Here is a 27,244-nt window from a genome sequence, read left to right as displayed (position 1 = left end):
CTTTCTTGTCCATAGCAACAACAACAGCATCAGCATCAGCAACAACTATAACAACAACAACAACAACACGTCAAAGCGTTAATACGTAGACGACAGATTACAATGGATCTGGAAGAGCAAGAAACAAATCATTCCTTTGAGTATTCTGGGTCAAATTGAACTTGACTTAGAATGCAAACACTGAGCCTTACTGTTTTATGTGTTGGTAGTAAATACTTGCAGCTTTAGAGGTTAACAAATAATTATGACTAACAAGGAGGATTTCATGTAGACCAGACAATCCTGAGGCACAATCTTCATGAGCTTTATGCAGAAGTTCAATTCGCCTAACAGTTTAGTCTGGGGAAAGTAGCATCACTGCTCCTGTGCCATTCCTTTCTATACTATGGGCTAAACCTTCCTCAACTTCACATATATCTGCTGCTTTCAGTGTCGGGGTAAACACCTATAATTCTGCAGGTTAACAAATAATTGTGACTAATGAAGAGGGCTTCATGCAGACCAGACAATCCTAAAGTATAATCTTCATGAGCTCTATGTAGAAGTCTAATTTGTCTAACAAATAAACAAATAAACAAGTCAAGAACCAAAGCAATGGTCTGAAATGATTTATTAGCAGAGTAATATATATATATATATATATATATATATATATATATATATATATATATATAGTCATCCACATACAGTACTGTTTCGCTGTTTCACAGCTCATCAGTGCGGCTAGACAGGCAACTACCTCAAGCCAGGAAATATATATATAAGGGGCACTCTAATCTGCAAAAAGTGTCTAGGTAGCCCCATCAGCATTCCCCAGTGAGGGCGCCTCGGGCGATTAGCAATAAACTAACCCTTTTTCAAGGAGAGAAGTCAAAGCCTGGGAGGGTGGGCCTGAACTAAACTCCGACTGCAAAATCAACAGGGACCAAGTCATTACAGGAATGATCTAATCTCTGTTGATTTTGGAGGCTCAGGATATAGCCGAGTTTTTTCTTACAAGGAAATTACTACTTAGCAAGGCCTGAAGGCCACTCGAGAATAAGGGTTAATGAATTAAGGTGGTAGTGTTTTAATCATTAATAACTTAAATTGAGTAGAGTTTGGATTATTTAAGGGGGTGACTCAACAAGAACTTGTTTACATTGGACTTGAAGGCTACCATATTGTAGTTTGCTGGGATGCAGGCCAGTGGAACAATGTTCTAGTAAAGAAACTTTGTTCATGGAAGCTGTATTTAGATTTAGGCACAGATAGTGAGATTAGTAAAATGAGAGAAAGGGAGAGAAAGAGAAAAAAAAAAGAAGAGAAGAGAAGAAAAGAATATTTTTCCCTTAAAAGAAAATACTGTCGTTTTAGAGCAGGTTTTCTATATATGTTATTCGTTTTTAATTTGGGATTTTGAATAAGTTTATGATTGTTACCCCGTTATAAAAAAGAAAAGAAAAGAATAAATAACCCATGTGACCATTCAAACTGTTACAACCCTAAGAATTCTGCTTAGCACACTGTCCTTCCACTAAAAACTGTGGTTGACTTTTATTTTTCTTTTCTTTTCTTTACTTTACCGACTTTTATTCTAAAAATAAAAACCAAAAATATATATAAAATATACTTTTCCTTGTCATCATCATTTTTCCCTTGCCTCCGGTCTATGTTTGGTTTGCCTTTACCCTGCCGAACATGATCGGTTAATAACACTGTTAGCTTACACAAAGAATGTAAGAAAACTAGCCCATACACAGATTTGATTCAGGCGGAAGCGGAATACCCCCATCGGTTTACACTTGGGTGGTGCACTGCATCTCTGCTAGTGGACAACCCCCAACCTCTCTCTTAATTTTATTTATTTTTCAAAGCAAAGATGTAATAGCCTCAAGACAAGAAGGCACCTCATGGTGGATAGTTTTCGAGTAATCAGCCGCTCTCAGCTGACAGAGCAGTTGCAGAAGTAATCAGTTCCTATTAATCAGATGACTAAGACCAAAGACTGGACATAGCATTTCAGATTTGGAGTCAATAAATTTAGGAATCAGAGTTAGTTTGGAACAGTTTCCAGTTTGAGACAGTTGATGACTCAGAGGTCCCCCAAGAGAGACTAGAGAGATTGAAATCAAAGTTGAACAAGAACAGATAGAGCTTTAACAAATGAGGAGACGAGGTGATCAATTGAGCAAAAAAAAAAAAAAAATGCCCCAGCAGACAACGTTTGGAGATCCTTTATCATACACACTTGAGGCACAACTGATTTATACATGATATACAGAGTTGTCTTTTCTTTTGTGAGTTTGCATTGTTCTATTTTTTTTCATAACTTGTAAGCCAGTGTTTGCACTCTTGGCAGTTGCCAGTATGAGAGGCAATGACATGGTCACATGGAATGAGAACAAGAATAATAAGAAGAGACAAAGATAAATAGAAAACCACAACGCACAACACTGTTGCGCAATGGTTGTTGAGAGGGTGGAATGTGGTGTCACAATATCTTAAGCGATTTGAATTTCTATTTTTATGATTTGATTACATGTTCAACTTCAGAAAGTCATTTTATCTCATTCCACTAAAGAAAAGACATTGGCCCAAAATGGTCTGACTATTTATGGTTCTGACAAAAATATGTTTGCAAATATGCAGCCAAAAAAGTGCTTATATGAATAAAACTTTTCATACCTAACAAATATATAACCATATATACATATTTAATGTTATATAAATAGAGATATCATGTTGCAGTTGGGATTTTGGTTGGTATAAGATCCTTTTTAGTTATAAGAAAAAACAGAAAAGAGTATCTTATTGCTGAAAAGGGCCCCATATTAACTAATCGAGTGAAATCAGAATTGTAAAGTAGAAAGTAAACCTTGGGTTTATTTTCAGTGGTTTTGTAACTTGCTTTCTTTAGCTTTCCTTTAGTCCTTACATCCCATACTCAATATTTCTGACAAAGGAGGAATGATGGCTGTTTTCTGGGTTGGGATCTATCTATATAACACTTATCATTGGCTAGTTGGTAGTATATTTTTAGCTCCTTACATCAAGTAGCTTCATGTCTTTTTCAAGTTATGTTGCCTACAGTAATAGCACTAAGCTGGATACTCCACCAGACTAGATGTATTCTTGTCTTGGAATCCAGTAAGTCCAAGATTCAAAAAGGATGACATATACTCTAATATATTTAACTGGCAAATTGGGGAAAGAAAATTAATATTTTTAACTTCTTTACTAACTGAACATTTAAGACGTTAAAGGAGATTTAATGGAATATTTGAATATCTATGTATCTTATAGAGATCAAGTGTTAGCCCCTTGGATTTTTTGAGAACTTCGACTGAAGTAAAATTAAACAAAAAAGAGATTGTATGAAAAATGATACCTCATTTCCGGGTCATTATTGTGTTTCAGAACTAAACATTTATTTTACTATGGGATATAACTCCTGTGTGTTATTATTATTATTATTTTATTTTTTCTAGGGTGGGTCGCTAATTTTTAGGTGATTACATAGGGCTTTTTGACCCTGCCACCTGGACTTAGCGTTAGTGGTGAAAAATGGCTAACTGCTCCAAAAAGTGGGAATGGTCAGAAAATAGCAGATCATGTTACCTTAAATTTATATACGAAACTGATCCCCTACTCTAAATTTTACGTGATTGTTTTTCTTTTTTCGCCTTTTTTCGTCAACTGTTTCAAGGGTTTCATGTAGATTTTTTTTAGCAAAGTGTGTTAATCTATAATATCAAAATCTATTAATGGAGATTTGTTATTTGCATGAAGCCGAAACTACACTATTACTTCTATTGAACTACTATCTTTTACTATTACTACTATTGAACTACTATCTTTTAATGCTCAACTCATGGGGGGGGGGGCGTAGGATGATAGTATAATAACTATTGTCATGGTACGCGCTCTTCCCAGGCATCATTTCCTCTTTTGTGGAGGATAATAAATAATATAGCACATGTTCGTTCATCATGATACCTACTCCCAGGCACTACATCTTATTTTTTTTTTGGGGGGGGGGGGGTATATTAGTATCTGTTCTGTGAACATAACACCATCCTCCCAGGCATTAACTCCTTTTTTAAAGAGTAGTGTACTATCTGTTTTGTAGGCATGATACCATCCTCCCAAGCATTGCCTCCTTTTGGAGGGGTAATGTAGTACTGCTTTTTTCTTTTGGTCCTTATATCTCCCTCCTAAATATTACCTCCTACCATCCTCCCAAACATTACCTCCTCCTGGCGGTGTGTGTGTGTGTGTGTGTGTGTGTGTGTGTGTGTGTTTGTGTTTGCAGCATACGTCAACAAGCTGAAATATGCAACCGGATGGAGCAATATCTTTACTGTAACGAAAATAAAAAATAAACGCACTGAAGTTCTGTTTTTTTTGTTGTTTTTTTTTAACTGGACGAGGAAACTTCAGTTTAAAAATATAATTAAAAGGGGGGAAAATATACATAAGATTTTTTAAAGGGAATTACTTTTAGCGATAAGCAATATGAAACGATTAAAAGATAACCGCATTGAGTTTTACTGTTTAAATTTAACTGCAATCACTCTGCATGTTATTTACCCAAAAATTGTACACTTGATGATGGCAGGAATCAATCGTGATGGAGTAGAGAAAGGAAAGGAAGGAGGAGTAGAAGAAGAGTAGAGGAGGAGGAGGATAAAGAGGGGGAAGAGAAAGAGGAGGAAGAGGGGGTTGTTTTGCAGTCAGAATCAAGCCCGTGAGATGAAGTCAAATGAATGGAATGGATCGTTGTCTCGCGTGGCCACATGAATGAATGGTGATTACTTCCGAAGCGATTCAAGAGGGGAAGGAATCAGAGGGGGGCACGAGGTAACTGAGCTGTCAAATTAACAAGAAAAAAAAAAAAAAAAAAAAAAAAAGAAAGAAACTAAGCACATTACGTTGTCATTGTATTTTTTTTTTTTTTTGCCTTTTTTAGGGGGATCTATTCTCTCTTTCTCTCTCGTCCGTCTGTATACATCGAATGTGAAGAGAAGACGAAGGGGAAGAGACGACACATTATTTTCTTCTTAAGACACGGCCGAAAACTTACGGTAAGAAGCGGAAACCGAGAGGAGAATGATGGAAGAAATTACTAAAAAAACAAGCGTTTGTTTATGATGGCTAGTGTCTAGAAGTGCTTCACTTTTCTTTTTTTTTTTTCTCCCCCTTTTAAAGGGGGGGGATGGGTAAGTCAATTAAAAAAAAAGTGTACTAACATTTGTAAAATTGTATGCTGTGGTGTGTAGATTAGGGTATGCGTGTATATATAGACACTCCCCCTCGTGCAAGATTGAGCACAATTTAAGAATTAAAGAAGACAACAGACAGGGCCAAATTTAAAGGATATCCTACACAACTACATTTTTGCCAGAAAAAAATAAAAAATAAAAAAAATAAATAACGGTCTTCCTGGACGTTTTGTATTGTGTCAACATCTAAATTGCTCCAATTATTCGATTCCCGAACGCGGTGAAAAACCATGTCCAACACACTCCAACCTCTACTGTTGGTAAGTACCCAAATCTATGGAACTCTTACTTCGATTGTTTGTGATATAGTACTTATGCACTTATGTTACCGTGCTGAGATAACGTTATTATTTTAAAAGACCTTCTTAACATAAGGTGAGGGAGGGGTTTTGTAATTATTCTGTACTTTCATCTAACAATTTAATAAAAGATATCGTAAAACTTGAGAATACTACTAAAAAAAAATAGCACTGTAACATATAAGCGCATAAGCACTATATATATACACACACACACACATATGTGTGATGCTTGCTTTTCTGTTTTTATAAATTCAATCAGTTCCTTCAATATATTACCAAAACCACGAAACCGAAGGGGGTTGTCAATCTTTGCTTCTTATTCGCAAATAATTAAAGTTAAAAATGATTTTCAGAGAATCATTTCAAGATTTAGGGTTATAATAGGGCCAGATGACGTAAGAATCAAATTACTTATGTGCGACGATTTTTCAATGTCGAAATCGTTCTTGGAACACCCGAAGAAAAGAATAAACAAAATCACAACAAAAATCTCACTTGATTGGAGACGATAGTGACGTTTGTAAAAATTAAAAAAAAAAAAAGAAAAAAAGTTTATTTGATATGAATATATATCGTCTTCAATCTCTGTTGATATTACCTGCGATGTTGACGTCAAAGAAAAGAAGGGGCCGTACCGGAAGATAATTTCATAAACAACTTAACGTTTTACATATGTTTCGTTTCTAGTGTGTGTGTATGATTTTTAAATATTGTATTGAAAATAATTACATAAAAACGGATTTTATTTTCTAATAAAATTGCTAAAAAATCAGACCAAAAACGTGTTTATTTAATATTGCTTTTGATTTTGATATGTTCTTCCTATCTCATCGAATTATTGATTGCTTTCTTTCCTTTCTTTCTTTCTTAAAAAAAACAAACAAAAAAAAAAAAAACACACACACACACACTTTTTAGAATCACTCCCATTTTCAATCGCGTGTTTTTTTTTTTTTTTTTTTTCGTATTCCTACCCCGAACTTAGGATTAATGTTGGTGTTAGCGAGGGACATTAAAATAAAAATCAGAACTTCATTAAAAAATAAAAAAGCGGTGTAGGTAAAGAATAGTTAAAAACCCCTTCCTCTATGTTAAAAATGGATTTCTAAATCATTTAACTAATTATTTATCTATATTATTATTCCCTTTAGAAATCTATGAGGGAGTAAGGCAGTAACTATTCTTTCCACACAAATCTCCTTCCGTCATTAATTCTAACACTAACCCTAAGTCCGGGTAGCAATACGAAAAAAACTACTCTATTATTGTAGAGGTAAATGATTTTATGAAATTATCACGAACTTTTGATGTTGAAAAACAAAACTGAATATCACCTCCTATAAATTATCTAAATAACAAAACCAGACTAATTTTACGGTCATCTTGAACTTCTCGGCTTTAAGATGGCTGCGATTAAAACAACACTTATCTTAACAAAATCAGTTCTAGTTTTATAATAATTTGATTTAATAAATAATTTAATGACCTAACAATAGAGTAATAATATAACATAATTATAACGGTTATTAAATCATTAATTGAACCGGAACCCGCCAAATTCTTTTTAAAACTAGAACTAGTAATGCTGTTTCAATGACAACCATCTTAAAGCAGAAAACTTCAAGATAATCAATTTTAGTTTAAACATTTTTTCTTATTTGTGGTTGTAAAAAGTGAGTTTTAAACGAATGAAGTAATGAGGAAACGCGTTCTTTCTAGATGTAAGGAAAAAAAAGTGATCTAGTAGTTACTCGTCTGACGCAAACGAAGATCAAAATAATAAATTTCAGGTGTTGTCGACTGTTGATCTCCTTTTCAAATCAAATTGATCAGGTGTAACATTGCAACATTCATTTTGGATACATTTATAGTTGGAGACCATTTTAAGTTCATCTGAAAATAACAAACACACTTGTAGTTTTATTAATGTTCAAGTGTGTCTGTACGAAGCTCCATTAATGGCGCGGTCTAAAACTGCTGTTCCAAGCAAAATAGGACCTGAATTTACTCTTAGTTTGGAGAAAAGTGTAGTATCTGTTCTGATACTACACTTAATCTTTTCTCTCCTTGTTCAGTAAAGGAAACGTTCTTCAAAGACGGATTCATTTTTATTCATGTAACTATCCAAAGTGTTCCTATCTGGGGAGCTGGATTTTCCCCTACATTAAAAATCGACCTTGTGTCTGCCTTTGTGGGGAGGCAAGTAAATAAGGACTTTAGTCTATAAACCCGAATTCTAGTTAACAATTACTTTCTGATTGATTGGCGGTGATTTTCTTAGAATAGCCAAACGAAATAAAAATAGGTGAAAAAAAAAAGGTAAATTTTTACGACGTGCCCCAACGTATTATAAACACACCAACCTCCCGATGTTAAGAACGGCTTTCGGAATAAATACCCCTACCTTGAAAGCCGTTCTTAACATGGGGAGGTGGAGGAGTGTTTATTCCGAACGTTGCTGTTAAGCTGTGTGGTTGAGGATGTTTACGCTGAGGCAGATCGTAACAAAACCAAAAAACAACTATAAATAAATGTTACCAAAAGTAAGCCAAGTTACTCTTCTATCTACGTGTATAAGTTAGAACATATTTTCGCACGATTGTTGACATTTATTAATTGTGTTTTCACCAGTATTTTGTTTAATTTTCGATTTTTGAGCGATTATCAAGGTTCGACTATGGCTCTAATGAGACTACCATTTTGTTTTACGTTGGCTTTCAGGCCAGGATCAAAATGTAGTATATGTTCTTCAGCTGCTGCTGCTGCACTTCAATTTCTTGTTCTCTCTTAGTGGAGGAGCAATCCTCCACGACTGAGACAATTTTTATTTTTGGTCCTTTTCTCTACGTTAAAAAACGACCCTGGTGTCTAACTCTGCCCCGTGGATGGGGAGGCATTGTAAATAAGAACTCTACAGGTTTTACAATAGCTATTTTTTTTTTTATTTATTTATTTTTTTATTTATTTTTTTTTTTTTAAATAAAAAGGATTTTAAAACACACAAAACACTTATTCAGGTAGGTAAACGAATAACTTAGCTTGCCTTTGGTAATAGTTATTTGTTGTATTTTTTCAACTTTTTTATTTTTTGTTGTTTTTGTGCTTTGTTGGCTATTCTGGAAAATTACCCAATTGCCAATTTGAAGGCTTCAAAATCAATTTCTGAAAAACGCAACATTACGGCCATTGCAAGAGTCTTTGAAATTCAAACCTTCTCATTAACCTCGAGTGTCATTGGTGAGGGTTATTAAAGTTCTGAAGATACACCTGAAGAAGGTCAGAGATTACATCGGCCGAAAGCGTTGTGCAAATAACACTCAAGATGAGAACAGTAGTCCAAAGAATCCAAGATAAAAAAAAACAAAAACAACTAATTTCAAAGAATTACTTTCGTTTTCAATCAGGTGTTTGCGTACTTGTGCAATTTACCGTGTTGAAATAATAAAATTATTTAGAAAGCTGTTCTTAAAAAGGGGAGGAGGGGTTTACAAAAGCTCGTCTACGTTCACCTAACACTTTAATAAACAAGATATCGTAAAAATTTAATTTAGTTTGAAAATCCTATCTAAAAAAATTGCACAAATACTTTTTTTTTTTTTTTTTTTGTAATTTTAACGTAAAGAAACAAAAACACACTTCAGCACTTCATTAACCATGTCTAGGATGACGTATTACCATCCTGGACTTAGGGTTAGTAGTTAGATTAATGAATTGTATTTTTTTGCTTAAAAACTAAAAACAAGGTGTTTGTTAAGATAGTCGACAGATCGATTTTTTTTTTTAATGTGGTTTTAAGCAAAAACAACAGTACTTAATTGCCATGTCGAAAGTAGTAATAAATTTAAAAATTACGAAAATTCATCGAGTAAAAAATTATTTATAGTTAAGTATTTTTTACAGAAAATGTGGGGAAATTACATTTCTTGAGATGTAAACACCTTTAAGATTGCGAATATAGGGACGTACTTATCTCCTTTTTGACACTTTAGTGACTGACGTTTTGTTTTAGACCACGAGACTTTTTTTATCCACTAAAAACACAATTGTTCTACTCGATGAATGTTCGTTATTTTTGGATATATTACTATTTTCGATATGACAATTAAGTAACATTATTTTTGCTTATAAAGACATTGAAAAAAAATCGAACTGTGACGCTATCTTAACAAGCACAAAAACAAAGGGGGGAGGGAACCCGAATGGAGCGAGGTTATAGCCTCCCCTTCTCTTTCCCCTCAAAAGTGAATCCCCTCTCTTGATTAAAATAAATCGTTTATATTGAATATTTTAGCTTTAAGATTGTTGCTATTAAAACAATATTATCTTCACCAAACAAATTGCTTCCATTTAATGATCAGATCATATCGTAATAATACTATTATTATTACCATATTGTTTAGCCATTAAATTAATCGAACAAAATGTTTGCAGAACTTCTTTCAGATAATATTGTTTCAATAATGATAACAAAATTATTTGGTCTCTTCACCCTCAAAAATCCTTTAAAATTATCATTACAGGTTTTCGAGGGTGCTGAAAACGAAAATAATATCTAAAATTCCAGGAAACAAGTAGTTTCCAACATATGTAACAATTATAGTTTCAAAAAGTGGGGGATCACTTTTCTATATTAATTTAACGTAAAACGGGGACCTACTTTATGACCACCTTATTTTTAGAGAAGGGGTTTTGGTATGTATTTATTTTTTTGGGGTGGGGGTGTTTTCTTGATAACTGTGGCCTGGTAGACCAACAAAAAACTAGCTTAAAATACTTGTTATTTTTAGGATTTTCGGGTGTGCTGAAAACGAATGTAGCATTTAAATTTTCCGCAAATAAGTAGTTTTCCAGATATTAAGCAATGTAACTCTTTGTTATAAGTGATACTTTTGCCATAAAAATATGCGCGCGCTTGCGCGCACAACAATGGTCACCACTTATAACACAAAGAATTACATTGCTTAATATCCGGAAAACTACTTATTTGCGGAAAATTTAAATGCTATATTCGTGTTTAGCACATCCGAAAACCTGAATAAAACAAATTTTTTAACGTAGGTTTTGTGTTGGTCTACTAGGCCAAAATTACCAAATAAACATCCCCCCCCCAAAAAAAATTACCAGACCATCCTCCCCCAAAAAGTGTGACGATAAAATGGATTCTCATTTTACGTTAAATTAGTATAGAAAAGTGACCCCCCCCCCTTTTTGAAACTATAATTTTTTTCATATCTTGGAAACTACTTGTTTCCTGGAATTTTAAACGTTATTTTCGTTTTCAGCACCCTCCGAAAACCTAGAGTTGTGCCAGTGGTAATTTTAAGGATTTTTGAAGGGTGGAAAGATGCTCTGTCTCTGCACTGACATAATAGTGTGATAACTTTTAGTTATATTGAAGAGGTTAGTTTCTAAAATTGCTGCCAAATTTTAGCGAATAATTCTGATTTTTCAACGACAAACGATGACGGGGCAAACTACTTTACTGTATTAATTTATCGGTACTTGTGCAGTTTAATCAAGACCTTAAAAAATGAAAATATCAAAAAGTTTAAATTGTACGTTATATGGAATGAAGTTCTCCGAAAAAAAAATTCACTTAATTTGATCAAGTAGTTTTTTTTTTAATTTTATTTTTTACAGCGAAAAAAAAAAAAAAAAAGAAGCAATTTATGATATCGAGCAAAAGGTTCGATTTTTAGGAAGAAAACCCAGTATTACAGATGGGGAGGGAGTGTCGGCGCTTTAAATTAAGTTATCTCCCCATGGCGTGTTCTAAAAATTACAAGATGTCTACCTTCAATGCGCTGTCATAAAAACGTGTTTTAAAAACAAAAAAAAAAAAAACTACTTGATCAAATTAAGTGAATTTTTTTTTCAGAGATCTACAGTTCAAAACGGATACGTACAATATAACCTTTTTTCGATATTTTCAATTTTTAATATCTTGATTAAACTGTATGCCAAATAGTTCTAGTAGATTTATAAGAAATAAAACAAATCTGACTGTTTAAATCCATCCAAATTAGATAAATTGGTACTTGTTTAGTTTAATCAAGACAAAAAAAAATGAAAATATTGAAAAAAATTATATTGTACGTACCCGTTATGGAATTAAGTTCACAAAACCCCCACTTAATTTGATCAAGTAGTTTTTTTTTTTTTTTGTTTTTACACAAGAAAATCACATTTTAGTGCGATCGATCGTATCCTGGCCATCTTGCTTATTTCGCGGACGTGGTGGGATGACTTTAAACGAAAAAGGGATTAACAAAGAACAAAATGAAAAGGGGATAAAACAAACAAACAAAAAACAGAAACTCTGTAAAATAAGTGGAAAAAACTAAAAATTTTATCTTGGCATTTTTCCTGCCCAAGTTTGAAAATAATCTCGTCAAATTTTTACCCTTGGCGCCCCCTCCTCATCGTCCGCAAAATAGGCAAGATAGCCGGGATACGATCGATCTCATTAAAATTTTATTTTCCTCTGTACCCCCCCTAAAAAAAAACTACTTGATTAAATTAAGTGAAATTTTGGTACTTATGCACTTTTGTTACTGTGCTGAAATAATAACGTTATTATTTAGAAAGCCATTCTTAACATGGGATGGGAGGGTGTTTTGTAATTATTCTGTACTTTCACCTAACAATTTAATTAAAAAAGATATCGTAAAACTTGAATTTAACTTGAAAGTACTATTAAAAAATAAGCACGGTAACAAAAGTGCATTATATATATATATTTATCCCTTTTTCATTTTGTTCTTTGTTAATCCCTTTTTCGTTTAGTCATCCCACCACACCACGCCCGCGAAATAAGCAAGATGGCCAGGATACGATCGATCTCATTAAAATTTGATTTTCTTGTGTATAAACAAAAAAACTACTTGATCAAATTAAGTGATTTTTTTTTTGTGAACTTAATTCCATAACGGGTACGTACAATATATTTTTTTTTCTCCAAGAGTTTCATTTTTTAATGTCTTAATTAAAACTAAACAAGTACCATTATTTGTCTACTCTGTTTTTTTCCTAATTTTTGGAATTTTTACTAATTTCAAAATGACACATAAGTATGCAATAGTGTTTCCTTTTCATTAGCAAAAATGCATTTATTTGAAATCTCATTATACTGCACAAGCACCCACATTTTTCTTGCGAAGAGGGAAGAAAACTAAAAGAAAGATGTTTTCAACAATCTGTTGCGTTGCAAACGTGTTTTGCTTGAGGGTTTTTTTCTTTTTGTTTTTTTGGTTTATTTTTTATATATAACTTGTAATAAAATCCAATAGGAATAAAGAAATATAATGTAATGATATTTTAAGACTAAATAAAACAATATGACATTAAATTCATGAATGTTTTGCAGACTTCTTTTTTTGTGGTTGTCCTCCTCCACTCTCCCACCCAACCCATTGTTTTGGGTCGCTGCCAAATGGAAACAGATCAAAAGCTGGAAAGGCTGATTTTAATTTTAAAAGAAAAAAAAAATGATTATATTGAAGCGATTATGGCTACCCAAATGACTAGTAAATTTTAGCCACCAGTCTTAACAAGGTAAATTAATCCACCATATTAGTGCTTTTATTTTGCGATTTCATATTTTACAAATAAGGTTATCTTGAACGTTTCAGCTTTAAAATGGCTGTGATTAAAACATCTTAACAAAATTAGTTCTAGTTAAAAAAAAAAATGGTTCAATTTATGATTTAATTTAAACAAAACCTTAATAATATAGCATAATTATTGTGATAAAACTAAAACTACCTTACGATATTATTTCAATGGCAGTTACCTTAAAGCTGAAAAGTTCAATATAACTAATAAGAATTTGTTCTGATTTTTGCGAATTATTTAGCAAATATTTTGTTTTCTGACTTCTTCGGATTTTTTTTTTTTTTTTCATTTTTATTCTACAAATATTAATTGGTAAATAAAATGTGTTCATTAAAATTATGCCGATATTGAATTTTCTTGCTCATACGACGCTATTCCGGATATCTGATGACAACAATTCGTCATCAATAGACTGCATCTTCTGCACTAAACGGTCATGGTTTTTAAAGCCACATAATGTTTAGGTAATAAAATTTTAGGTGCTTATTCAAATTGGCACTAATTTCGGCCATTAAAAGTAAAGAAAATACAGAAATCTGTGTATGATGTACTTACCACACACGGGACGAAGATAAAATATTCCAAAAATCACGTAATTTGATGAAGTATTTTTTTTTTTTTTTTTTTTTTTTTTTTGTAAATTGGTGCAAGTCCAGATTAGCAATTGTTAGATATTCTTTTGGCTGATATCTGTTTTTATTAAATTGTTAGGTGAAAATACAGAATAGGTACACAAACACCCTCCTGTCCCCATGTTAAGAATGGCAAAAAGAGAGAGGGTATTTATTTGCTCCCCCACCGAGCAAATTAGGCACAAAGCCGATTTTTAATGTGAGGAGTGAAAGGGAAGGGGAAATGGGGACCAACTCCCCGGGGAGTAGGGGAGCTGGATAGTGACAATTGATATGAAGGGTTGCCCCTACATTGACCAAGGTCTTATATGTGGGGTCGCCCCCACATATGGTCTTTGCTTGTAGTATCTGCCGGAACAGATACTACACTTTGATCCTGGCCCGAGGGCCAAGTACCGGCGGCGCAATGCTGAGAAAAAAAGTAGCGGCCATCAAATTTTTATTAAACTGAGGTGTGGAAAAAAAACAACAAAAAAAAAAAAAAACAGCATACAATATGTAATTAAAGCAAAATAAATTTTGGACTATTAAAATAATTTCCAAAACTATTAATACCCATTCATTTATTATTTTTATTATTATCGCTTTTGTTTGAATTCAAGTTTTGAAACATGACATAAGTCATAAATGTATGACGTCACGCCAAAGCTATGATTATTTTGTTATGGTAATGTTTAAAGCTTAGGCACCGCCAAAAATGGCCGCAAAATCAAGTTGTTGTTGTTTTTTAAAACTAAATTACATTTATTAAAATCCATTATTTCTGAGTAACTTTTTTTTTTCCAGAAAGATAAAACCCTGAATTTTATCATATAGAAAACAGAATAATGTAAAACTTTTTCTACTATTTTTAATTCAATTTTAAATGTTAAATTTTCCCAAAAAGTTAACAATTGTTATTTTTTGTCTTGCACAAAAAACGTACTTAAATATTTAAAAAAAAGGGTTTTTGAAATAATTTATTTATTCATTTATTGTCTAACTAAGATTTAGGATGATTTTCTAAGAGAATATGCAAAAATATTATAATATAAGTACCTGAATTTCAAATAATTCCACTTATTCATATATGTAACCAGATATTTCGCGTCGCCGAAGAGTTCAGATCGACTCTGTTTACGTTTTCTTTCGATGAGACGAAAACTATGGAAGACTAAACAGGCCAAAAAAACTTATTTTTCAGTGACGAAAATTTCAATGTATTATTAAGCTGAGGCTGGCCAGTACCAGATGGGTGACCATTTGTATGAGTTTGGTTTTTAATGTGTATGTGTGTGGGGGCCAGGCTCCCCAAAATGGGGGGAGGGGGCAATTTAAAGCAGAATAAAAAAAAATTATTTCAGCGCGTTTGGTCCACCGTAGTCGAAAGGCGGCAAACGTTTTCAAACGAGATCGAAAAAAATGATGCTATTTTTAACACAAAGGGCACAATATTTATCGAATTTTTTTTTTTGTATCGATTATTCAAAGCATGCTCTGTTTAATAATGGTCATGCATTATTCGGCTTGCTAAAAAAAAATTGTTAATTTATTTATCAAAAATTTTAAAATGGCTTTTTTCGTATAAATATAAAAAATTTTTTTTGTTTTGTTTTGCTTAACTTAAATTAATTATTTTACTTAACATATTCACCGAATTTCACACTTCAAAACTCAAAAGCGGGATAATTAAACACAATCGAAGTTCTGATATTCAGACGTCAAAATAAGGTATGCAAACAATTTTTTTTTTTTTTTTTTTTTTAATCTATAATTCTGTCCCTTACAACAACACAATATGTTTTGTTCAGTTTCAGATGATTATTTTAAGCATATTTGTTCCCACTTCAAAACAAGGGGGGGGTTTGTAAGCAAAAAAAAAATATATATATAAATATCGTTTATGAAAAATAAGTACACTGTTATAAAGTTCATTCTTCTCCTAATAATCGCTGAAAATTTCGTATTGATCGGATAATTACCTGATTTTTGGTAGATTTTTAAAAAGACAGTCCGTCAAAAAGTACTGACCTGCCCCCCCAGTTTTGGCGGTGCCTATTAAAGCTCTATAAGAAATAGAAACCAGATCAGTTGGTAGAACCTCAGACTGAACATGTCAAGGTTTGAGTTTCGATTTCCGGCCATGGTATCAGTGTTATTTATTTTGAATTTATTATTTACTATTTACTTAAATATTCTCTATTTATAGACATAACTAAGATCGCTGATTTTTTTTTTTTAATGAAACGAATTTGTTACATATAAAAAATTTTGACGGGCAAACGGACAAAATCTCTCTTTCTTTCAACAACAACAACAACAACAACAACAACGCTTGAAAATAAGTTAAACACAAATAAACATATTCATGTAGGTAGGAGAGTAACACATCTTGCCTTTGGTAACATTTATTTGTTGCATATTTTTCATAGCTTTTTTTCATGTTCTGTTAGTTACAGTAACAAATACCCGGATGTTATTCTCACATTTCGCCCGATGTAACCTTGTTGTAGAGGTGTGAAGGTGTCAATCGACTGTACAACTAATAAAGTTGACACAAGGACAGTGACGGCAATAACAAAAAAGGGATAACAAACACAGATGTTGGGTTAAAGACGAAAGGATATCGTGTTTTATTGTTTATTAAAAAAAAGTAAAATGTATGACAATGCATTCAGGATCAGCTGGAGCGAGAACGAGCGTCTCATGAGGTTGAGATTCTTGGGTCCATGAGGTAGGAACTGGTAGCTGGACGTCAGTGGGCACTGGTATGGTAGTTGGATGTCAGTGGGTTCCAGTGACTAATGGCTGGAAGTTTTGGAGCTGGAGGAGAAAGCTGGAGAGCCGCTGGAGTTTGTACAAGCCCTTCTAGTCTCGCACAAAAACATGCGTTCACATTTGAAGCCATTTTTCTTGTCATACACATACGCGCACATGTACACACACGTACATATATTCACGTTTGCGTACATACACTCACATTCACGTGCATACACACACACACACGCTAACGTACACACACATGGACAACGTCACTTCCCCTTTGAAGGAAATCCACACGCCACCTGCTATTGTATATGGGGCAAGAGCTAACAGACAGTACGTACACTTTATACGCTTTCTTTCTCCATGAACTGGATTGACTTTCTCACTCTTTCTTCCCTTTTGCTTTGGTCCATCAGACAAGTTCGCGTCTACAACTTGTGCCTGAGAACACCTCCGCGTAGCTGACTGCTAACATGGCGCGCAGCTTTACTGATGTCAATTCTCTATCCTTTTCTTTGTCTACACGCTAGACTGTCATTCCCATTTCCACTATATTACTCACTCCTCCTTCCACGCGCGGACATGAACACAAGTTACACCTAAAATATACACTTTTCAACAGAAAATAAACGACATGTTTATTTTATCCAGCAATTGAGTTTTGTTTCCTTCTTTCCATTCGTTTCATTATTTTCTCTTGTAGCGAGTTAGGATATTTATATCCTAACTCGCTACAAAAGATGGTGACCCTGTTATTTTAAAATGAAATGGATGTGTTTGAACAAAACACTCATACACACTCTCTCTCTCTCTCTACAACAATAGACTTTCCTTCTCATCAGTTAACAGCGAGAGACGCACGCCAAACTAAACACATGCTGTACCCTTTTCTTTCATTTGTTTCTTCATGAAATAAATCCTAGTTTGTTTAATTCAATAAACGCGTTGTTCGTTCCTTCCTCAAAGCAATTAATTTTTCCTATTTTGTGCACCTCAACAAATTGGTGACACCTGAACGCGAGAGGAACACGCATTTCCTTCTATATCCACAAGTCCTGCAACAAACCGGTGACCAACGGGAAACGAACACGCATGGTGACTCTACTTTTTTGAAATGTATTGTTTTGAGTGAGACGCGCGTTTTATTTGATAAAGAAAAAACAAACGTTTCAACAAAGAAAAACAAGTGAACTACTACCGACAAGAATCTTAATGAGCTACAATGAAAAAAACCCTCGTCAGACTCGGCAAAAAAATAAACACGGAGCTTCATACCGAATATAAAAAAAAATTTGAGCTCGACGAACATTTTTCACAGTTTCCTGACATTATCCTGCAACAAACGCGAGGAGCAAAATCACATAGGCCTATACACATTCTCTCCCGCACAGCAGACGCAACAACAAAGAAACAATTACAGGACATCCCTATCAACACATAGGAAGAAGTTGAATCAACAATACGAGTTGAGATGCACCACGCACGCTGATAAACTCACAACTGGAAGTTTTGTTGACAGCCGGCAACCACACCCTCGTTCAGCATGCAACTAGCGTTTGTACAAACAATGTACACACTACTGCAGACCCACTTGCGAAGACACTGTCAACTGGACACACTCCGTCAACACGAACAAAAGAATTTTCCTTCCAAACGAACAATTCACTTCACTGTCCAAGCAACTCGTTGCACATGTCAGCATACAAAAAAACAAAAAAAAACAAATGTCAGCCTAAAAAAAGAGTAAACGCCTTTTGCACGTGTAAGTAAATACTTTTTTTTTTTTACGAACACACTCCGTTTTTGATGTTTTTTTTTTTTTAAACAACCACACCAACAGCAAAAAAACAGGACGTAAAGTCAATTGCTGAAAACATTACTTACAAAAAAAAAAAATATATATATATATATATATATATACACACTGCATATATTTTTTTTTCCTTGGAAGGGGAGTATTGTACGAGCCCTTCTAGTCTCGCACAAAAACACGCGTTCACATATCAAGCCATTTTCTTGTCATACACATACGCGCACACAAACATACGTGCACATGTACACACACGTACATATATTCACGTACGCGTACATACACTCACATTCATGTGCATACACACACACATGCTACAGTACACACACATGTACGCACTCGTGGACAACGTCACTTTCCCTTTGAAGGAAATCCATACATGCGCAAAAGACCACCGGAAACAACTATAAAAGCAAGAGACAAGCTGTTTCCTTCCTTTTCCAATTCAGCTTCTGAGCTGAGAGGTCGATGGGCCAGCCGCCTCCCTTTCGGGGCTTGCGCACCTGCGTGCCTCACGCCACCTGCTACTGTATATGGGGCAAGAGCTAACAGACAGTACGTACACTTTATATGCTTTCTCTCTCCATGAACTGGATTGACTTTCTCACTCTTTCTTCCCTTTTGCTTTGGTCCATCAACCAAACAAGTTCGCGCCTACAACTTGTGCCTGAGAACATCTCCGCGTAGCTGACTGTTAACATGGCGCGCAGCTTTACTGATGTCAACCCTCTATCCTTATTTTTGTCTACACGCTAGACTGACATTCCCATTTCCACTATATTACTCACTCCTCCTTTCACGCGCGGACATGAACACGAGTTACACCTAAAACATTCACTTTTCAACAGAAAATAAACATGTTTATTTTATCCAGCAATTGAGTTTTGTTTCCTTCTTTCCATTCGTTTCATTATTTTCTTTTATAGCGAGTTAGGATATTTATGTCCTGGTCCGCAACAAGTTGCTGGAAGTGAGCTGAAGTTGAAGCAGATTCAGGAGTTATAGGCTATGAGGGGGAGTGCCAGGAAGTTGGAATGTGCATTGCATTATGCTGCCCCTGGTCCCCACGGTGACTGGGAATGCAGACTTTATAAGAGTCAAGTCGAGATGGGAGTACTCCTAGCTCCCGAACTGAACTGAGTATTTGCTCTGAAGGTGCTTGTTTCATGGAGAACTATTCATGCTACAGTCGACTAGCACCAAAAAAAAAAAGAAAAAAAAGAAGACCAACAGTGCTGTAATTAATTTTAGAAGGGATTTCTTACAAGCAAAAATGTCTGTGGTGTTTATTGCATGTATATATTTTATTCTCTACTCAAAAATAAAAGGTCTGTTATTGTTTCATTGCGAACAATTGAGTTTTGTCCTTTTTTTCTTTGTTGTTGAAGAAAAAGTTGCTATTTTTTAACCCATGTGGTCGTGGCATATTTCTGGGAGTGTCAGGTTTCGTGTTTGTTTCTGCGAGCCAGCACATGTTGTTTACAAAAACAAAGAAGCGGTGATTTAAGACAGCGACAATTTCGCATTTACTGTAGCTGTGTATATTCAAACTCTGAAATTCCTATGCCATATATGGAAATTCCAATTGGACCCTTTATTTAATCTACGGAGGTAGATTGTACTCATTCTATTAACTATGGCCACGTTGAAGTCTTAAGTAGCTTGTAATTGTATGAATATCATCTGTACTGGGGATTGAACCGTCAACCTCTATAAGACTGTCACTTGAAACTGGTTATATATACCACGGATTCTGTGTGAAATTGTTTAAAGATTCCAAAATTTGACGATAATGAATCTAAAGAAAGTCGAAGGTTACATCGTCTGAAATGTTATAACATCTAAAATGAAAACGGTAATCCAAATGATCAATCCCATCTAAAAAAAAGTGCGCAACTTAGTTTAATAATTTTATTTATTACGGACTATTATCCTCCTCTTTCTTAGTTGATGTTTTCACGTTTCGGCCAACTATTCCTCTGGCCTTCAGGTAACCGTGACGGGATAGGAACTCCAAATCTCCTAACTGCATTCTCAGCAGTTACTGCCGTCCTTGAGATCCCAATAATGGATTCCAATTAAATAATATATACCATTCAGTATGGACCCGACTATCGAAGATCAGATAATAAATAAAAAACGTGGATTTATAAGACCAAAAAATCCAACCTTGATTGCCCTTTGGGGCCCGTAGCGCAGTGGATAGAGATGTTTAATCTCTACGGTTCCAGGTGAGAATTTTCTAAAGATAGCGGTTTCAATTCTCTTACTTGGCCAAACTGTGGTGAGACGACAACAACTACGGAAGCCAGTAATTGTTGAGGATGCAGTTAGGAGATTCGGAGTCCTACCACCTGACGAAAGCCAGAGAAATAGTTGACCGAAACGTTGTGAAAACATCAACTAAGAAAGATGAGGATAATAGTCTGCAATAAATAAAATTAATAAATAATACTCATCTCAATAATGAATTCCAATTAAATGATATATACTTAGTTTAATGTTTCAATAGAATCCTTCATCATGGAGTTGAAGCAAAAAAGCTAATGCAGCAGAGAGAATCAAAAAGAAATTATGGTTCTTGTCTAGAATTCAACCAAATTAAAAATAAAAATACAGTAAAAAATCTTTGTATTCATCACGGAATGAAAATGATATACGTCAAAATTCACATAAATTGATTTATTTATTTATTTTTTATTTTTAAATATAAAAATCAAATTTTGTGAGGAAGAGAAGATAGTATGTTTTGGTCTGCCATCTGATCTTTAATAAATGAAAGGTGGCAGTGCAATTCGAGCTACTGAGATAAAATAAAGTTTTTTAATAGCTACGGTTTACTATTAATTGCTAAAAATTACAAATAAAATGATTTTCTAAATAAAAGAAAAACTAGCGTTCATCAAGTTCTGTCTGTTTGTTTACAATATTATGTCAGCTGATATTTGGGGTTGATGATGAATACCTTGAAAAAGTCACTTCCGATTAATGTGCACCATTTCTAAAATACGCAAATGAACTTAGTTGTTTTGCAGAATAACAGAATATTTTAAAACTGGTGCACATTAATCAGAAGTGACATTTCCAGGGCATTCATCGTCAAGCCCAAATATCAACTGACGTGATATTATAAACAGACGGAAGTTAATGAATGCTGAAAAACTATACTTGATTAACTTGTGTGATTTTTAAAATGATATTTTGGTGCTTTTACAGTATTGGGACGAGATTTTGTAGTCAATAAATGGAGTTTTTAGATAAAAAACAATGGTTTCAACTGATTTTTTTTTTTTTTTTACATCGGCATCACCACTTATCAAGGCCCAGCGACTACTCGAGGATAAGGGTTAAGAGTGTACAGTAGTCAATTGGACAATATAGCAATCGTTAGTAATGGAAATTTGGTAAATTTTTTAACTTGAGTGGAACGGCTCATCAAGAACTTGTTTACGTTGGACTTGAAGACAATCAGATTGTAGTATCTGGAAAGCAGGAAAACAGAAGACAGTTCCACAGGTGTGCAGTTTTAAGAAAGAAGCTTTGTTCATGGAATCTACGTGTAGGTTTAGGCACAGATAAAGAGTGGGGGGAATTATTGATAGTGTTTTCAGCTAGACAAGTGTTTCTTGTGAAAGTTTGGCGAGGGAGGACCATAGATTGAAGCTCAGTCGAGTACTTGTCAATTCTAATAAGTTACAATGGGAGCTTTCAAATTATGCATTCGAAATTACCTGAATATTATTGAATTATTAAAAAAAAAAAACTTTATTCGTGTTAGCAGGTGAAAAATTTTCACCATCTTCGTTTAATTCAAACGGAAAATTACCTCCTTTTTTTAACTCTCCTGTGTTTTACGATCATTTTCATCAAATTCTTATTTTCTTTAATAACAAATTTCCTATCTTGTCGATTTTCGTAATTTTTGGGTATAATCATCTTAAAAATATGAGGAATATATAGATACCATTGTTTTCATGTGAAATTCAGTATTATGATTTCCGAAAATCTTGTCTCAATTCTGTAGAAGCGCTGACATTTTTGTTCCATGACTCGTATGTACATAAAGATTTTTTTTTTTTAAATTCTGGACAACAGGCGAGAATATACATTTTCTTACAATTGTATTATTGTTCCTATTTACTTACTTCTCCATGAGAGTAGAATTAGATGTAATTAACGGGCTGCTTGGCATTACCCGGTTGTAAATTATGCTTAAATATGATACTTTAATTTGTACAGATTTCGTATATATTATTATAAAATCATGATTTCAAAAGTAAAAAACAAAGTAATTTGGTGCTATCAGCTAGAAGCAAAACCGAAAGCAAAACTGTAGCATTCAAAGCTGGTGACGTTACCACTGTATCAATGTGACAAAAATTAAAAATAAACTAAGATGAATGTACAAAATGTTTAACGATTTTTTTTTTTCGATTTTTACCTATTTTGAGCCCTTAAAAACGTTCTTAACCGGCTAAAGACCCATAAAAGAATGATTCATAAAAATCCAATCATTTGAGGCCCCTAGCACTGCTCTGTGACTTTTAGTTTTGGAAGAGATAGTTTGAAAATATGGAGACGGACACAGGAATATAGACTTTTATATATTAGATTTCCTTTTATTAAATGTATAGTAATGATTTCAAAAGTTAAAATAAAAAAGGATTTGGATGCCATCAGCTAGAATCAAAATAAAAAATTTAACTCTGAAGCAGTATTCACTACTATATGACCTAAAGACATATGCATATGCAAACTTTACAAATTAATGTAATTAAAGGTATAAGTGGTGACTACTATGTAAAAAAAAAAAAAAGGCAAGCTTTTTAATTGGTTTGGGTTGAAAATTTGAGCTACCAATATATAAATTCTTTCACAGGTCCAAAATACTTACACCTCGAGTTTCAAGTCTGTAGACCAAACATTAACAGAGTAGTTTGGTAAAGACCATTCTGCACACACACACACAAGCTATATATATATAAACTAGCAGATGGCCTAATATTTCCCAGTCATAAAATACGCTTTAATATGATGTTTTGATTTATGCAGATTTTGTATTTATTATCATAGAGCCAATTCTCTATTAATTACTAGCATGGGTGCTTGGCGTTGCCCGGGTGTTTGGAGATGTATGTTAAAAAAAAAAAAAAAAGTGGTAGTAGGAAGCCAGGCTCGAACCCGTACTGCGAAGGAGGAAAAGAATAGGAAAAAAAACGTGACGGCTTTGCTGTTACGACCACTGCCAAACCGGAAGTGACGTAGGTTTAAATTAAGGCTAGGTAATCGAAAAGAAGGGATGACTTTCAACAATATGGCGAAAAATGTGACTCCTCCCTGTAGAAAAGTGCCCAGTTGAAGGTGAAGAAATTAATGTTTTTATTGTCGTCTGAAAGGTCGAGCTTAAAAACTATACTGATCTTCTGAAAATCCGTCGCCTCTGTCAAAACTTTTTGCGAGACATGCAAACATACATACATAAATTTATATATTGGTAGCTCAAATTTTCAACCCAAACCGATTAAAAAGCTTGCCTTTTTTTTTTTTTACATAGTAGTCACCACTTATCAAGGCCCGGAAACCACTCAGGGATAAGGGTTATTGCGTGTACAGTAATTAATGGGATAATATCATAGTAATTGTTAATAATGGAGATTTGATAAAGTGTCTTACTTAAGGGGGTAGTTTATCAGGAATCTGTTTATGTTGGACTTGAAGACATCCAAGTTGTAGTCAGGTGGGATACAGGCAGACTAAAGAGTTCCACTGACGTGCACTACTAAGAAAGAAGCTTTGTTCATGGAATCTACGTTTTGATTTAGGCACAGATAGAGAGGGGAAAATTATTGGCAGTGGTTTCAGCCAGGCGGGTGTTTTTCCTGAAAGATTGGCAAGGAGGGACCAGAGATTGGAGCTCAGACGAGCACTTGCCATGGAAATAATGATAAAACGACAGGCTCGCAACATCTCTTCTGTGAGAGAGGTTGCAAGGAAGAGAAAAGAGCATCCTCCACTAGGCCATGAAGTCTATTTTGTACTCTGTCAAGGCAGGATAGGCTGTTTTTAGCAGCTCCGGCCCAGATGTGGCAGCAGTACTCCATCCTTGGACGTACTTGGCTTTTATATAGATAGAGAATTGCATCAGCAGTGAGATATCTTCTGGAGCGGTAGAAGGATCCTACCATTTTTGCAGCTACCTTGGCAACAGACTTGATGTACGTATTCCATTTCAGGTCAGGAGTAAAGGTCAAGCCCAGAAGCTTATCAAAACATGGAGCCTCCCCTAGACGAGAGCCACCCATTTCAATTGATGCTAGATGGAGATCAGAGCGTTGATGATGTAAAAATAGGAGTTTGGTTTTAGATGCATTAAAGGTAACCAGCCACTTCTTCCCCCACTGTACCACATGCTCAAGATCAGCGAGAACTTTGTTATTTATGGCCTTTGATGTGTTGCCATAGATGGTCGTGTCATCAGCATAGATGTCAACGAATGATTTAAGTATGTGTTTTGGGAGATCATTAATGTAGATCAGAGAGTTGGGCCCAGGATGGACCCCTGAGGGACTCCAGCATTAATACTGTGGGCCTCTGATTTCTGCCCATCAACTGCTACTCTTATGAGCCTATCAAAGAGAAATGATTTAATGATTGAGAAAACATTTCCAGTTATACCGTAGCGGGAAATCTTGTGAAGTAGGCCTTTATGACATACCTTACCGAAGGCCTTTGATATGTCAAGAGCAATTTCCCTAGAAAGGAAGCCTTTGTCGAGAGATTCACTAATCCTAGGAGATATAACCGTTAGCACATCTGCTGTAGATCTAGCAGAACGGAAACCATATTGCATGTCACAAAGAAGGTTATTTCTGCTGAGGTGGTTGACTACTTCTCTATTTAATATGGATTCCAGCAACTTACTCATGACACACAGGAGACTTATTCGTCTGTACTGAGAGGGAGATGACTTATCACCTGAATTCTTAAATACGGGGCATACTGATGAGGTTTTCCAGGGTGTTGGGAAGCATTTCTTAAGGCAACGCTTAAACAGTTTTGTAAGTATGGGAGCACATTCAGGTTGAAGCTTTTACAACACTATAATTGGAATGTCGTCAGGACCAATTGCTTTACTGGAATCAAGGTTCTTGATACGCTTAGCAACCTCACGGAGAGATATTTGTATGTTGCATAGCGTGTTATCTGTTATAGGAGGAAATATGGGGGAGTTGATAGCCATCGTCACATAGAGTAGAATTAGCTGCAAAGTTCTTAGAAAAGAGTTTGGCCTTGTCTGATGCTGACGAGATGACCTCAGGTCCATTGATGATGGTTAGGATAGAATGCACACTTCTGTTCAGGATCCTGTTTGCTATTTGCCAAAACTGGTGGGAACCAAGCCGCTGCTCAGCTGCTTTGGATTTAATGGACTGAGCATATAGCTCCCTTGCATTTTTTATTACTATTTTACAGTGGTTGCTGGCATTACTGAAAGCAGCTTTAGTCTCAGTGCATCTGTGTTAGTAGCAATGGAAAAAGTGATTTCTGTGCGCAATGGCAGCAGCAGATTCTGGGGAGAACCATGGCTGGCTGTTAGGTTTTTGTTGGAATTTTTTGGATGATATGAATCGGTCTATGCTTATAATTAACCATTTGGTCAAGTCTGATACAATAGAGGACGCATCCTTTTTAAACATGGAATGCAGAGGTAGATCAGATATAAATGTATGGAAGCCATCCCAGTCAGCTGTAGAGTATCGATATACAGTACGGTGGAGAGGTACATCTGAAGACTTATTACATTTCATTTTTATCTTAACTGATACAACCGAGTTGTCAGACGATCCCAGAGGCGATAGAACGGAACATGAACATAGCTCAGGGGAAGTTGTGAGAAAAACGTCTAGAAGGCTTGCATGCTGACCAGTAGTATCAGACACATGGGTGGATTCGTCAACAATCTGGGTGAGGTCATAGGCAATGGCGAAATCATGACAGAACCTCCCCTCCTCATCTGTCTTGTTCGAGTGGGTCAGCCATTCCACATTGTGGACAATGAAGTCACCACAAATGTGAATGTTGCCCTATCTCTGAATACCCTTTATGTAAAATTTCAAATGATTAGACCAGAAATTATGTGAGTAATTTGGTAGAGACCACAGCGGCCAATTTTCTTAACTTTGCCCCCTATTATGACCCCTTAACATTTATTGTTTTGGGCTCAAAGCAAGTTATTAAGTTAGATCCATGTCCAATGAACCTATATGTAAAATTTCAAGTGTTTAGACCCAAAATTGGCGGAGGAGTTTGGTAGAGTTCTCAAAGATCAAATCGTGAAATTTTGACCCCTTAACAGCCAAAATTTTGTCTGTAAACCGATTACAAAGATTTTCCCAAATTTCAGTACCCTGTATATCAAATTTCGAGTCTGTAGACTTAAAATTGACAGATATTTTGTAGGGAAATGTACACAGACGGACAGGCAGACAGACACTTTCACTTTTATAGATGTATAGATTATATTGTATCCGATATATAGTAGTGATCTCAAAAATTAAAAAAAAAAATAAATAAAAATATGATTTGGGTGCCATCTACTAGAATCAAAACTAAAACATATAGCTTTCTAGCCTTATTCATTATCTTTTATGCGTATGTTTAGTCGACTTATGCCTGCCAAGTTACAATTTTTGGAAATTTGGATCCCTTAGCAGCTATTTTATACAGTTTGAAAAAATGGAGACAGACGGACAAACATAGGGATGATGAGTTTTATAAATGAGATTAGGTTTTTGCTTCAAACATCAATTTCTTTATTACCATATTTATGTCTGTGTTTCCTTAGTTGTAAAACTGGTCCTCCATTGACTGGCTCCT

General features: G+C 34.7%; 1 protein-coding gene and 1 long non-coding RNA gene across 3 annotated transcripts in view; one reads left to right on the top strand and one right to left on the bottom strand.

Annotated features, from left to right (window-relative positions):
* Positions 1-13,869, bottom strand: part of LOC145279790 (uncharacterized) — a 71,299-nt gene extending 57,430 nt beyond the window's left edge. Inside the window, exon 1 of the long non-coding RNA XR_013868453.1 lies at positions 13,736-13,869. This is a non-coding gene — a long non-coding RNA (uncharacterized LOC145279790). The remainder of the gene's footprint in view (positions 1-13,735) is intronic.
* The window catches only part of LOC145279788 (serine/threonine-protein kinase Sgk2-like), a 207,931-nt gene continuing 185,398 nt past the window's right edge, over positions 4,712-27,244 (top strand). The window contains exon 1 of one of the 2 annotated variants that reach the window (XM_080131113.1): positions 4,712-5,524. In XM_080131113.1, coding sequence (XP_079987239.1) covers positions 5,495-5,524 — 30 coding nt within the window. In that variant the 5' untranslated portion in view covers positions 4,712-5,494. The remainder of the gene's footprint in view (positions 5,525-27,244) is intronic. The other variant, XM_080131114.1, reaches the window with a different exon arrangement.

This window comes from Euprymna scolopes, chromosome 7 (genome assembly GCF_053919585.1).
Source record: "Euprymna scolopes isolate OS-2025 chromosome 7, ASM5391958v1, whole genome shotgun sequence".
Taxonomy (NCBI): domain Eukaryota; kingdom Metazoa; phylum Mollusca; class Cephalopoda; order Sepiida; family Sepiolidae; genus Euprymna; species Euprymna scolopes.
The sequence above is the reverse complement of the archived record's forward strand: the minus strand, read 5'-3'. Positions and strand labels throughout refer to the sequence as shown.